General features: G+C 30.8%; 1 protein-coding gene across 3 annotated transcripts in view; it reads left to right on the top strand.

Moving 5' to 3' along the window:
• Positions 1-15,191, top strand: part of NIPBL (NIPBL cohesin loading factor) — a 186,638-nt gene that overhangs the window by 133,143 nt on the left and 38,304 nt on the right. For all 3 annotated transcript variants that reach the window (XM_081054409.1, XM_081054410.1, XM_081054411.1), the window contains 12 exons: positions 2,472-2,703; positions 3,485-3,636; positions 4,221-4,301; positions 4,773-4,873; positions 6,242-6,380; positions 7,955-8,037; positions 8,609-8,741; positions 9,594-9,737; positions 12,334-12,423; positions 13,443-13,657; positions 13,760-13,862; positions 15,011-15,109. In XM_081054409.1, the coding sequence (XP_080910535.1) occupies positions 2,472-2,703; positions 3,485-3,636; positions 4,221-4,301; positions 4,773-4,873; positions 6,242-6,380; positions 7,955-8,037; positions 8,609-8,741; positions 9,594-9,737; positions 12,334-12,423; positions 13,443-13,657; positions 13,760-13,862; positions 15,011-15,109 (1,572 nt within the window). The remainder of the gene's footprint in view (positions 1-2,471; positions 2,704-3,484; positions 3,637-4,220; positions 4,302-4,772; positions 4,874-6,241; positions 6,381-7,954; positions 8,038-8,608; positions 8,742-9,593; positions 9,738-12,333; positions 12,424-13,442; positions 13,658-13,759; positions 13,863-15,010; positions 15,110-15,191) is intronic.

The raw sequence follows: 15,191 nt of genomic DNA, 5'->3' as shown, positions 1-15,191 counted from the left end.
ACCTTTGTTATTGTTAATATTTAAATTTTTTTTTTATAAAGAACTTTGATTTATAGGGAAAATTCCAAATTTCATTAATTTGACCTTGTTATCACTTACTAGTTACATTCATTAGCATTGCTTCTAGAATTAGCAATTCAAAATTAATTTTACACATTGTCAATTCACAGCTTTGACAAAGAATGACAGATGTAAATTCATTTAATTTAAAGGACTATTCTTTAATCTTACATTGTGCTCTTCTTGTGTAGTGTATGAGTGTGTTTAAAACGTCCTTTCATTTATGAAATGATAGTAGGTAATCATTCTTTTTCTTGCCATTCCCTGGAAAAACAGAAGTCTTATGCTGGTTTCCTAATTATCCCTAAATATTAATTCTTATATGCCATTTTTATACCTAGCCCAAGTGGTTATTTAAAGAATTAAATAAGAAAAAAAAAAAAAAAGAATTAAATATGTAAGTGAATTCATGTAAAGTGCTTACCAGTGTCTGGAACATTCTAAGTTCTCAATAAATGTCAACTGGAACCTTTGTTAAATTTTAGTACATTTATATCAAAAGCAGTAGCAACATGGTAATGATTATGAACTGATTAAATTGCCTGGGATCTGCCTTCCTAGCATTGTAGCAGACATTCAACATCATATGCACTCAAATTGATCTTGGTATCTCTATCGTTAATAAATACAAACACTAGTGCTTATAGGCATTTAATAAATATAAGAGATAAAAATTTGGGAAAGTTCTGAGTTAATAAATTTTCTTTATTTTTAAAAGCCTGATTTAAAAAGCAGTATATTTATTGTAAAATTTTTTGAAAATACGAGGTCCACATTCCTATCCAGCAAAAAATTGTTAACACTTTTGATATATATACTTTCATTCTCATATGTAAGTATATACTATGTATATTTAGTACATGCACTGGATTTTATCTCAGGGAAATATTCTTGATGTTTGCAGAAGCCATAGGATTGCTAAGTGATCTACATGGAATAAAAACTGTAGAAAAATAATCTCAGGTGGTATTTCAGTGGCTTATCAAGTATACTCATGTTTTTCCAATGCCCCCTCTAAAGTCATTTTTGAATCATGTAATAGAAATAAAAGGCTTAGAGAAATCTGTAGTGGCAGTATGCTCCATCTTTACATGGTTTATTTAAAATACTTCGGCGAGAAATTGTTATAAATATCAAGAATCTAGCATTCTAGAGAGCTAGCTGATTTAGTCTTAATGAAATTATTTTCATTCCTGAAAACCTTAGCACTATTTAATGTGTTGCAGACAGTCTTTAACATTTGGCATAAATGATGAGCCTCCTCAACTGACTCTTCTAACCACCAATTTTAATATCAAAGAAAAGCTACTTTACCTTATTTTTTTTGTAGGTATGTAAACATAAAATGTAAGAAAACTAGAGGTTTAGAAAAAATGTAATCGAATTTTTAGGCATTAGTGATTAGAAAGCCCCTCTCTGCTTAATATATAATATGCTTTTATTTAGTCCATTTCCCAGTGTATAAGCTTTGAATAACCTTCATATGAAGGTATTCCTAGAATATGAAGTTGATATTTCATATGGGGTTTTTATTTTATAAGTAATATTAAAAGCGCCCTTCACAATAGTAATGCAGGCTACCCATGTATAAATTAAAATGCAGTCCTCAGTTAGTTGTTGATTTACCCATTTTACAAAATGTGTTTTCAGTAGTCTGTGTAATCATTGCCTTTTAATCTCCATTTCAAAAATACAGTGTTTTTGAAAAATATGTATTAAGAATGATTGAATCAGTAACATTTTATTAATTTTAAATAAGGCTCTATCTTTCATTGTTAATTTTTGCTTAGTTCTTACAGCAGTGAGCAGATTTTGTAGTTTTTTTACTATAATGTTTATACCCTTAATAGAATTATTTGTATGTAAGTACAGTCTTCAGCTAAAATCTTAGATTTAGATCAAGTACACAGAAGATAAAGGTAACTATAACTGTCACTGGAGTGTCATCTAGTGGTGAAATTAGGAAATAAGGTGTATTAATGTGAAAACATTGAAACAAGTACAATAGTACCTCGGTTTTCAAACGTCTCTGTTGATGAACATTTTGGTTTATGAACACCATAAACCTGGAAGTAAATGCTTTGGTTTTTGAACACGCCTCGGAAGTTGAACCTGTCACACGGCTTCCGCTGAGTGCAAGATCCTGAGGCCTAGCTGTCGGCTGTTTTCGAATGTTTCAGAACTCGAACAGTCTTCCAGAACGGATTACGTTCGAAAACCGAGGTACCACTTTATCTTACTTAAAGTAATATCAGTAATTGTACTTCATTCCTAATGTTTTGTAAAGAACGTACACATTAGAACTCTTACCACGTTTTCTACCTGTGAAAATCAAATATATCATAATTTATTTTTTTATATTTTAATCTATAAATGTGTTTCCACTTCATTAACAATGTGCTGTTTTTTAGAATAATGATACTGAAGAAGAAGAAAGGTTATGGAGAGACCTTATTATGGAGAGAGTTACAAAATCAGCAGATGCCTGTCTTACAACTATCAACATTATGACATCCCCAAACATGCCAAAAGCTGTATATATTGAGGATGTAATCGAAAGAGTTATACAGTACACTAAATTTCATTTGCAGAATACACTTTATCCTCAGTATGACCCTGTTTACAGATTAGATCCTCATGGAGGTTGGTGTATCCTTTTGTATTGATACTTTTTGAGTGTAATATCAAAACTACCTGTTACATAATTTTACCATGTTGGATGTCTCAGAATGCAGTGACTTAAAATGGCATCAAAATTCTTAAATTACATAGATTGTTAAAAACACTGGCTTTGATTTGACTAGAATATAGAACTTTTAGTTAATCCAGACTTGTTCATTTATTTCTTTAGCTCCTATTAACGTATAATAAAGTAATTTCTACTGTTCAGAGAAAATCCCAGATAATATTAATTTCTGGTTATATTTATCACTTAACTTTACCCAAAATATTAGTTACCTACAAAATGGACTCATTCAGAATATATATTTTTTCTCTTATTCCTAACCTTTATAAATGAGCCATGAAATATTTAACATGTACATGGTAGAAGAGAGGACAAAATTGATTCATGAACAATCTATGTTTAGTTACCGATTGTTTAATAATTGCAAATAAATTTAAGGTTAATATAATATTAACTATCCTGCTCCAATTAAAAAAAAATGGAAATAAAGATGTAGTGAAATTTTAGATACAAGAATTTAAGAGCCACTTAAATGTGCCGTACATTATCTATTATAAGAATATTTACTTTCTGACTACGCCTAGAGAATAATTTTCTCTCTTAATAAATAACCAACTTTATTTACCAGGTTGTATTTTTATGTAGAAATAAAAAAGTGTGTTCTCTTAATTTAGAAGACAGTTTTATTATTGTTTATTAAAAATTATTAAAAGTTTATACTTTGTTTTTTCATTTTAGGAGGCTTATTAAGTTCAAAGGCAAAACGGGCAAAATGTTCCACCCATAAGCAGAGAGTAATAGTAATGCTTTATAATAAAGTTTGTGACATTGTTAGCAGCTTATCAGAATTGCTAGAGATACAACTTCTTACAGACACAACAATTCTTCAGGTAAGTTTTTTTTAAAACCTTTTGTATGTTTGTAGACTAGTGAGTTCAGTGTAGCCTTACACACTCAATAATCATACCAGCACTGTGTTATTTTTTTCCATTCAGAGTATATCTAAATTGAAGAAATTCCAGTGAAATTTTAAAAAGAAACATTTTGTGCATAAGACAGGTGAATGAATGTAGTATAAATTCCAGACTCTAGATTCTTTGAAAGATAAATTATCTTTTCTTTTAAAATATGTTCGGATATTTTCATCCAGAATGGCAGAATTTTTTTTTTAAAATATGTATTCCTTGGCATTTGTTAATCCAAAAGGTAGAGATTGAGAAATGGCAGCTATGAAAGAAGATACGTGGTAATGTGCTTGAGGATGAAAGAGAGAAGAGAAAGAACTAGATACCGATTGTTGAGAGAAAAGTAAATGCCCTGTGAATGTTTTAGAATTAGAGAAGAGAAAGGACTAGATACTGATTGTTGAAAGAAAAGTAAATGCACTGTGAATGTTTTAGAATTTCATAAGGTGGAATGTTACTGAAATCAGCTAGAGATGTACACTAATTTTTCTTTTTATGTGTGTATGCAGGTATCATCAATGGGAATAACACCATTTTTTGTAGAAAATGTCAGTGAACTACAGTTGTGTGCCATTAAGTTAGTCACTGCAGTAAGTATAATCAATTTATATTTTTAGTTATCTCTCCAGAAAAATAATATTGATAATCATTAAATCCAAACCTGAAATAATTAATGTAGACTCGTGTTTTCCATAGTTATTTCAACATAAGAACTATTTTAGTGTGCCTTAGATTTTAAACTTTTCTAAATACTTACAATATTTCAATTAGCAATTATGTATTTACAATAAAATCAGAGTTGTTTAAAATTTGAATCTCATCTTACTTTCCATACCCAAGATATCATACATACTCCTTTAAATGAAATTAGTATACTCTGACTCCTATAAGACTATTACAATTAATGATAGAAAAGTTGAGTAAATTACCTCAGTCATTGCTATTGAAGACGTTGAAAACATTTTCATTCTAAATGGCAGATTTTTATCACATGTTATAGTATTTTCATTTTGTTTTCAAATAATTATAACTTATTTTGGAATCTTATAATTATTAAACAGGTATTCTCAAGGTATGAAAAGCATAGGCAGTTAATTTTGGAAGAAATTTTTACTTCACTTGCAAGATTACCAACCAGCAAGAGGAGTTTAAGGAACTTCAGGTAATTATAGCAAAGGCCAAGTACAATGAAGAACTCCATTGTATGATAGCCATTATATATTTATTCATCATTTCTGTCTAACTTTTTATTTTAAAGATCAAATAAAAGAGAGGCAAATTCAGTTAGAACAGCATGAGGAATAGCTTAGATGGGTGAAATAACAGTATACGTTTAGGAGACTTAAAGAAGTCCAGTGATTCTCAAACGTAAATGTCTAAAGCAGGATTTTTCAGTCTTAGTGCTATTGACATTTTTGGCCAGATAATACTTTGTTACACAGGCCTGTCCTGTACATTGTAACATGCTTAGCAGCATCCCCAATCTCTGCCTATCAAATGCCAAAAGCAGCACCCTTCCTTAGATGGATGACAGCAAAAATTTTCGCCAGACACTGACAAATGTCTCCTGAGGAGTTAAATCATCCCTCGTAAGAACCACTGGTTTATGAGTAGAGCAATACGAAATTGGCTTGAAAGAGTCAGAGGCAGTTCAAGCACTTTATAAGCCATACTAAGGAACTTGGACTTAATGCTTTATACAGTACGAAGTCATTAAATACTACTTTTTAAAAGAGAGCTGAAAGGACCGAACAGCAGTATAGAGAGTAGACATGAAGATTAAATGCTCTGAAATCACTAATCACCGAGTAAAAAATACTGTTCACTGCTGTGGTCAGCATTATTGTCTTTGTTGTCGTAGGTAATAATCATCATTATCATAATTATCATAGTATTCCTGAGTGATTGAATATGTTAATCTGGTATGTAGCATTAGATTGCTTTCAAGACTGTTCTGTAAAATAATTGTTTTTATCTTAATTTTTGGGACTGATTGTGTATTGATAAAGATCTGTTTTCTAGTAAGCCTGAAGAAAAACTACCAGCATATAAAAGAATTCTTGTGTTTTTATAATATCTTTAGAACAAAAAGTTTAGAATTTGATTTTTCACATTCTATCCCATCGATCTAGCGCAGATAATCAAGAACTGACAGTAGCAGATTTTAATAAGAAAACACCAGAAAGCATGGGCGTTTGGAAATCTTGAAAACTTTTCTTATTTGAAAAATCATTTTGAGAAACACATTATTCATTATAAATTTTTTTCTGCGGTGTATATAGAGTATAGAAATTTATATTAAATATTGCATTTTTTTTACTTTTAATTATATAAGTATGCATAGGGCATGGTTGATTGTTTTCTAATTTATAAAAATAATTAGACGTGGTTCTATATAAGTACTAAATAAAAGTTATGCCTAGAAATATTGATAAAGAAAGCATCTCGAAACTTTTAGATAATAGATGACATGAAAAATGAAATTCACTTCATGCCCTGTATGGTTTAAATATTTTCTTCTCCATTAAAGGTTAAACAGTAGTGATATGGATGGAGAGCCTATGTATATTCAAATGGTCACAGCACTGGTTTTACAATTAATCCAGTGTGTAGTACACTTACCATCATCAGAGAAGGACTCTAATTCAGAAGAGGACTCAAATAAAAAGGTAAAGAGTCTTTTCTAAGTTTTATAACTATATGTTTTTATAGGAAGAAGCACATATATCCTCTGCCGTTCTGATAAAAATGAAGTTCTTATTCAGGGCTTCATGGGTAGTCTTTAGGATCCTTGTAGAGCACTAGACTAGGCTTTAGGAGACTTGAGTTCTAGTTCTGACTGTTAATATCTACCTGTCATAAAACATACAAATTTAAATCTGAGTTTGTTTCTTAGCTGTGAAATGGGAACAATAGTACCTAACAAGTCTACCATTCCAAGTTGTAAGACTCAAGTGAGGTATAGAATGTGTAAGTGAATATTACAACATGTAGTACCTGCATTAATGCATAACATATAATTGTGATATAATTCATTCATGCAGCGGATGAATTGATGATCTCACTTTTGAGTAATTTGTAGCTAAGATTTGGTTTTGTAGTTTTTACCTACCAACGCTTACAATTTTCCCAAGTTTTATAGTATAGCATTACTTTCAAAAAGTTCAAAAGAAACACGAATAATTTTATTTCTTTATTCTGTTATATCCAGATATATACATGTTGTGAGTAATAATATGTAATTAAGTAAAAAATGCATATCGAAAAAGTTGAGATCCCTGTTGTTTCTCCCCCATCCTAATCCCATCGTTCTTTCTCCAATCTTCCCTTCATTACTATTGGTGACTAGTATCGTGAGAATGTTTCTCCTTTCACTTATCTATTTACCTGCATAAATTTGATACAGAATTGTTTTTTTTAATTTACATAAATGTTATAGTGACATATTTACAGTTAATTTTTTCACTCAACATTGATTCACTAGATAAAACTAAACACCAGATTCTTTTTGAGTTGAATTAAATGCATCATATAACTATATCATAAATTAAAGCAAGAGTTTCTCTAGATATATTTAGAAGTAAACTATTAAATCATAGTGTACATACAACTTTACTGGAACTTGTCAGTTTGCTCAACAAAGTGATGTTTTAATTTATGTTCTTACTCTTTTATTTTACCTAATCTGGTTACCGTGAAATGATACCATGTTTTATTTTGCATTTTCCTGGTCACTAGTGAGATTTTTCATACATTTATTCACCTTTTGGGTTTCCACAACTTTGAATTGACTATGTATATCCTTGCCTTTAAATTTCTAATGAAACAGTTGAATTTTCTTTTGTATTATATTCCAGTGTTTCATAAACTTTGAGTTTGTAGTTTCTTTTTTAAATTGTTTTCACATTTTCAACCAATTTCTTGTTCTGACCTAGATCATGATAAACAACTATTTATACTTGATTTGTTAACCACATTTATCACTCTTACGTATTTTAATAAATTAATATGATCTCTCGTTTTTATTTGGTTGTTTTTATCAAGTATTTTTATTTAGTTGTTTTTATAAAGTATTGAAATATGTTTAGTATGCTAATTGTAGCTTTTCTCTTTATAAAATAATTAAACGTTTTAGTATTTAAATGTATTACCTTTATTCAGTAATAACATAGTATTAGCAACTTAATTATTTTGTTTTCTGGCTATTTTTTATATATGTATAAATTCATTTTTCTCAATCAAGGTTGACCAAGATGTTGTCATTACCAACTCTTATGAAACAGCCATGCGAACAGCCCAAAACTTCCTTTCAATCTTCCTTAAAAAGTGAGTAAACATAGTCTGATTTTTATTTTCCCCAGTATAGAGAATACTTTAAGTTAAAGATTTATCCAATTTTCTGCCACAATCTGAATCTTGAGTATATCTCCTTGGCCCTTGATTTCCAGATCTTTAAAATGAGGTAATTGCAATATTAAAAATCTAAAATTTTGTGAACTTGCTTATAGGTTGGACTCCAAACGTTAAAGTTCTAGATTGAAATTTATAATTTTTCTTCAGTAAATTTTGATGTTTTTTGGTGCATTCTAATTGAATAGGAAAGTTTGTGGAGAGAGGTTATTCAGCCTTCATAAAAATTTATGGTAATCTCAGAGAGATAAAAACACTGCTCATTTTAAAAAATGTGTTATACTTACCAGAAAGTAATATTAATATTTCTCAGTAAATGGGAAAAATGAAGTTTGAGAAATAATTTATTTAAATCCTTATTTTATTTCATGTACTCACTTAATACCTTGTTATTAGATATAGAGAAAACTTTCTTAGCAAAATTTTAGTCATATTGGTGGGCATGTCACCTAAATTCACAGCCTTTTCATTATTTATCTTTGAACAGATGTGGTAGTAAGCAAGGTGAAGAAGATTACAGACCACTATTTGAAAATTTTGTTCAAGACCTTCTTTCAACAGTCAATAAGCCTGAATGGCCAGCTGCCGAACTACTCCTTAGTTTGTTAGGGAGACTGTTGGTAAGAGTATAGCATTTAAAGATTATTAGATTACTAGAAGACAACATAATGAGGATGTACTCTGATTCACAGATGATGAATTCTTTAAAAATGTGTAAGGAAATATGACCATTGCATCTCTATTTTTGCATGTTCATAATTGTACACAATATTGTCAGTACCTTGTAGAAAACTAAAATGTGACTTTTGGTGCTTTCATTTCATTACGTAAGATAACTGCTTTGAAAACATTTTTGGTTTGGAAGTCTTATATTGTTAGTTAAAAGCATCTCAACACTGAGTCATAAGTTAATATAGTTAACTCATTTCAAAGCATGAAATTAATTAATGTGAACTCTTTGTCATCTTTGAGTATTTCTAAAAACATGACACATTTTGGTCGTCATGTAATACAATAGAGAAATACAAAGAAATATTGTGATTTGTGTTGTTTTTAAAGCTACATTTGGACTTGTGCAATACAAATTGTTACAAAACTGTTGGGACCTTACTTTCTGTGAGCTGGAAAATATATAATACTATTCTGGAACCAAGATAATGTTTCATAGGCATCAGAATTCCAACTTAAGAAATTCTTAGTAGTATCCTATTTTTTCACAAATTAAACAGTTGAGCCTATATTTAAAGAAAGTGACTGTTCTTAGATTTAATGTGTAATTTTTCTGAAATGAATATGTTCAGATTCCACAAACTGAAAAGGCAGTCACTGTTTATAGAATAATATCACAAAGAGAAAAAGTTTACATTTCAGATAATGCAATATAGATTTGGAATTTATATGATAAATTGGTATTAAAATAATATTATAAATTGATTACATTAAACCAAAATTTGCTTTATCTTGATGTTTAGGTTCATCAGTTTAGTAACAAGTCAACAGAAATGGCCTTAAGGGTGGCATCTCTTGATTACCTTGGAACTGTTGCTGCGCGACTGAGGAAAGATGCTGTTACAAGCAAAATGGATCAAGGGTCTATAGAACGAATTTTAAAGCAGGTATTGAGATAAAGGGTTAAAATTATGGAGATAAATTGTAAAGTACTTTCTTTAGGTAGTATGTCAGTCTTGCATTTCATTTTGTAGATTCAAAATAAGATCTGTACTTCTAAAAGTGGGCTATTCAGAAGCCCCACCAGAGAATGTTAATACCTTGGGGTAAATTATAATGTCTAACCGGAACATTTAAATGATTTACATAAATCTTTAGTTTGCTTTCTTTTTACAACTTTGAAGTTATGAGTTATGGTGCTGTTTTCTGTTTGGTTTAACATAAGTTTTATTTTAATCTTTAATAAGGTGATGATTTTTCACACCCAATCAAATTGTTTTGTACCTTTGAATGTTGTGTATCTTTTTCTATGGGGAAAGGTGAGGAGGGCTTCTTTTCCTTTTATCATATTGGGGACTTTAATGTTTAAGGGGGAAAGTGTTTTGTTGCTGCACTTTTTTAAATAAATATGGATCAGGTGATAGTAATACTAAAAGTTACTTAAGAAAATTGGTAGGTAAATGATCTCTAACCCTAGTGTATACACTGCTTTCATCTTTTTGCCTTTTTTAATGTCCCTAACCTTACTCATGCTGGCAATTAGAAATACCTCTAATTTTTTTTATTACACTTGTATTTTGAAATAATTTTAAATTTACAGAAAAGTTATGAGACCAGTACAAGGACCTTCCACAAACCTTTCACCCAAATTCCTTAATTGTTGAAAATTTTCAGTTATCATTTTTTTTCAGAATATACTTTCATGTACATCTGTATATGCATTTTTTTTTCCTATTTGAGCAAACATGATGTCCCCATTACCACAGAATTTCAAAATGTAATTCCCTAAACTGGTAGCACCAATATTAACATCACCTAGGAACGTGTTAAAATGCGAATTCTACTGAATCAGAACCTTTGCATATGGGAACCAGCAATCTGTAGTTTAACATACAAATGAATACTGAAGTTTGAGAACCACTGTTTGGTATACATTTTCTACAAACAAGAACTCTCACTTAAATATCCACAGTACGACTATCAAAAGCAAGACAGCACCGTTAATGTGATACTACTGTTTCTGTTTTTAATAGGTTATAATTTGTGCTGTCATTATTTTAATGCTCACCGGATTTGACCAGTGAGTCCTGCGTTGAGCTGGCTTTTGTGTGGTTTTTTTTTGATATGTTCCTAGCTTTCTTTGAGGGCTTTCTTACTTTGTGGCACAATAAGATGTTTCAGGCTCATCTTTTACTGTCCTTGCCTCAGCCCGGGAATCAGCCATTTCTCTAAGAACGGCTGGTTCCTTTAACTGGAAAATGGTAATTTACCGTGTTTTCCCAAAAATAAGACCTCGCCGGACAATGAGCTCTAATGCATCTTTTGGAGCAAAAATTAATAGAAGACCTGGTCTTATTTTACTATAATATAAAATCAGGTCTTATATAATACAGTGTAATATAAGACCGGGTCTTATATTCATTTTGGCTCCAAAAGACGCATTAGAGCTGGTTGTCTGGCTAGGTCTTATTTTCAGGGAAACACGGTAGAAACCAAGATCTAGGTGCTAGGTGACTTTCGTTATTTCTTAGAGTGACCTACAACCTCTTGTTTGTCTATATGGCCATGTAGATAGTACACTGTAAAACTAGAGGGTAAAGGTCATTTGTAAATATTTTTATGGCTCTCGACATATTTCCAAATTGCTTTTGGAAGTTTACAGTGACCTAGTTTACAGTGCTATGATGAATTTCTGAATGTAGCCATTTCACCACTCTCCTAGAATGTGGGTTATTCTAATCTTTGTTTTCTACTAAGATTTACTTGGCATTTCTTGTGGCAAAGCTAGAGTATAAGCTATAATCATGAATGTCAACTCAGAGTTAATTTCTGCTCCGTATTGTTCTTGACCGGACCTAAATATTCAGTCCCCTTCTGTTTCTACATCAAGTGAAACAGCTCACCCACTCTATATTTAATATCCTTAATGAAATAAAGTACTATTTTTATATTATAAATAAAAATATTTACATTCCAGGGTGGGTGATGAGGGTAAAGGGGATCAAATATATGGTGATGGAAGGAGAACTGACTCTGGGTGGTGAACACACAATGGGATTTATAGACGATGTAATACAGAATTGTACACCTGAAATCTATGTAAATTTACTAACAATTGTCACCCCAATAAATTTAATTAAAAAAAAAATTTACATTCCAGAATGTTCTTTTTAAATAATACCCCAAAGAAGCCTATAACACATAATAACAGTTTCTATTTACTAGATTAAGTTTGGATTTGTCTCTTTTTTTTTTCCAACAGAAAACCAGTACTAGGACCTTTCTACCTCTGAAAATTTAACATATTGTTCTGATAATTTTTATGTTAGCTACTTACAAGCTCTTTCAAAGATGACACATAGTTCATAAAAATAAAAGCCAACCTCAGCTATCAATATAATTTTCAAAAATAGTATTCTTCTGTTTCTTCCTTTTAGTTGTATTTTCATTTTTATCATTTATCAGTTTTTTTTGCTCAAATTTGTGTTTACAGCTGTATAATATATTAATTTTTTGTTGTTCTTATTTGGTTCATTTTTATAGGTTTCAGGAGGTGAAGATGAAATCCAACAATTGCAAAAAGCATTGCTTGATTACTTGGATGAAAACACTGAGACTGATCCCTCACTAGTGGTAAGATTTTTTTAATCTTTTTGGCGATAACACATGTTTTTTCAAATTGGGTCTGAAACAAAATTGGGACATGTCATGAAGAGGAAAGTTGTTTATTGTTTACAATACTGATCTTTGAAACAGGGATACTTGATAATCTAAACAGAAAAGAATGGTTATGGATTGATTTGTCTTATATGGAATTCTGGTACAGATATTACAATATACTAAAATTTCGTGACATGGGAAATACTTGGAAATCTTTCCATAGGTTATCCTTAAGACTAGGCTATATCATTGGTCCTCACAATGGGCATGCCCCAAGTGGTACATGATATGATCAATTAGCATATAAAAAAACCTGTTAGAATTTTATGTGAATAATTATTTTTAATATAATCCTTAATTCTATTTTTTGTATATTACATATTTTTGAAGTATTAGTATAATAGGTTCGTATGTAAAATTTATAAACTATATTAGGGAACAGTGCATATTTTAGGGTACTTTTTAATTTTTAACTGATGGGAAATGCTATCTAAGGAGATTGGAGATAACTAAGCTATTCAGCCAACTACTGCATGTTTTCAATCTATTGAAAGGAATAGATTGTAGATAAGACTCAGCTTAAAATATTTCAATAATTGGCTGCGTAGTTCTTGAAAAAATAAAGTGAGATTTTGAAAATAACTACTCTTCTGCCTTTAGCATTTTATCCATTTGTTCTAAACTTTTCTGGTTGACCCATCATCTAAGTTTTACTGAATCATGTAATACTGACCTTAATAGTAGTGATATTCTAGATTCAATAGAGTTGTGTTTATGAAATTATCTTTTGACATCATTTTAATGGGACAAAGTAAAATAATAAGTTTTCTATCATTCAGATATTGTAAATGTTCCAGCTTTCTGAAAATGTCTTTATCCAATGGAAGTTGTTTTAAAGTAAACCTTAATATTTGTAACTGGTTTAATTTTATCAGTGGGTTGGAAATTGTTACTAATTTCATCAAATTCAATCTTCACTAATTTCTTTCCAGTTTTCTCGTAAATTCTATATAGCCCAATGGTTCCGTGACACAACGCTGGAAACAGAAAAAGCAATGAAATCACAAAAAGATGAGGAATCATCTGAAGGAACACATCATGCAAAGGAAGTTGAGACAACTGGTCAAATTATGCATCGAGCTGAAAACCGGAAAAAGTTTCTTAGAAGCATTATTAAAACCATGCCTTCTCAGTTCAGCACATTAAAGTAAGACCCAGGGAGAACACATCTTTACTTTTTCAGTTATCTCTTTGAAATCTATGTGCTTTACAAAAAAATATATAAAAATTTAATGACTTTTTGTTGCAGGATGAACTCCGACACTGTGGACTATGAGGATGCTTGTTTGATTGTTCGATACTTGGCCTCTATGAGGCCGTTTGCCCAGAGCTTTGATATTTATTTGACACAGGTAAACTGGACCAGAATCCCTTATACAGACATTTCTGATTCTTGATATTTGTGGGGTAGTGTTTGATTGTTGAAAATAGATATTTTAAAAGATCATGAAAGTACCATTTGTTTCTATTTCCATATTTGTTAAAATGCCTTTGTTCTGCATGCCTTTTATATATTGATTCTTGTTTCACAGATAAATGGATACATGACGGTATTAGTATAACACTTATGGTGTACAAGGTGTGATCACAAAATACAGTAAATGTTTAAATTTTAAAAATATTACAGTAAAAGACACATTGCCATTAAACCTCCTCAAAATACTCCCCCTCACTTCTAACACACTTATCCCATCATTCTTGCCACTTTCTGAAGCAGTTCTGGAAGTCCTCTTTCGTGAGTGTCTAGTTTTACTGTCGTTTACTGTTCAGGCCTTAATGTCCTGAATCCATTCAAAACGTTTACTTTTTATGGTCATTTTGACTTTGGGGAAGAGCTGGAAGTCTCACGATGCCAGATCCAATGAGTAAGGTGGATGAGGACACACCGTAATGTTTTTATTTGACAGAAAATGCCACATACCAGAAGTTATGTGTGACATGGAGTGTTGTCGTGATGGAAGATAAAGTAAAGACACAAAAGAGGACTTCCAGAACTGCTTCAGAAAGTGACATGATGGGCTAAGTATGTTCAAAGCGACGGAGAGTATTTTAAAGGGGATTAATGGCAATGTGTCTTTTACTTTAATAATTTTTTTTTAAACATTTACCTTATTGTTTGATCACACCTTGTAAGTAGAGTGATTGATGTTATAAAAACAAATTATTCAGTTACCAAATATTATTTAAATGATAGTAAATATCCTTAATTAAAGTTATACATAACAAGGTTTTAGTGAGGCTACAAGTCCTTGCAAATGAAGCATAGCAATAAAAACCTGGTTTAATTGAGAATGCCAGGATAAAGGCCCTAAAGTATAGAATGCCTCACTTACCTTTAGGTTAAAACTTTTGATCAGTAAGACAATATGTCTTGCTCACGTATATAAAAATTCAAGGGAGGTAAATTATGTTTGTTTTCATATCTTTTGCTTTTCATGTTATATTTTGTTAAATGTTATGTGTTCTACAATTTATGAAAATATCACTGTTTGCTTGGCAGATCCTTCGAGTTCTTGGTGAAAATGCAATTGCCGTTCGAACAAAAGCCATGAAGTGTTTGTCTGAGGTTGTTGCTGTAGACCCCAGTATCCTAGCAAGGGTAAAGAGGAGCAGAAATGATTCTTCCTTCTTCAGCTTTCTATTCAAATTAAAATACTAGCTCTACCTAGTGTAAATTACAT

Source organism: Rhinolophus hipposideros (genome assembly GCF_964194185.1).
Source record: "Rhinolophus hipposideros genome assembly, chromosome: 7".
NCBI lineage: Eukaryota > Metazoa > Chordata > Mammalia > Chiroptera > Rhinolophidae > Rhinolophus > Rhinolophus hipposideros.
Note: the sequence above shows the minus strand (reverse complement) of the source record. Positions and strands in the feature narration are given on the sequence as shown.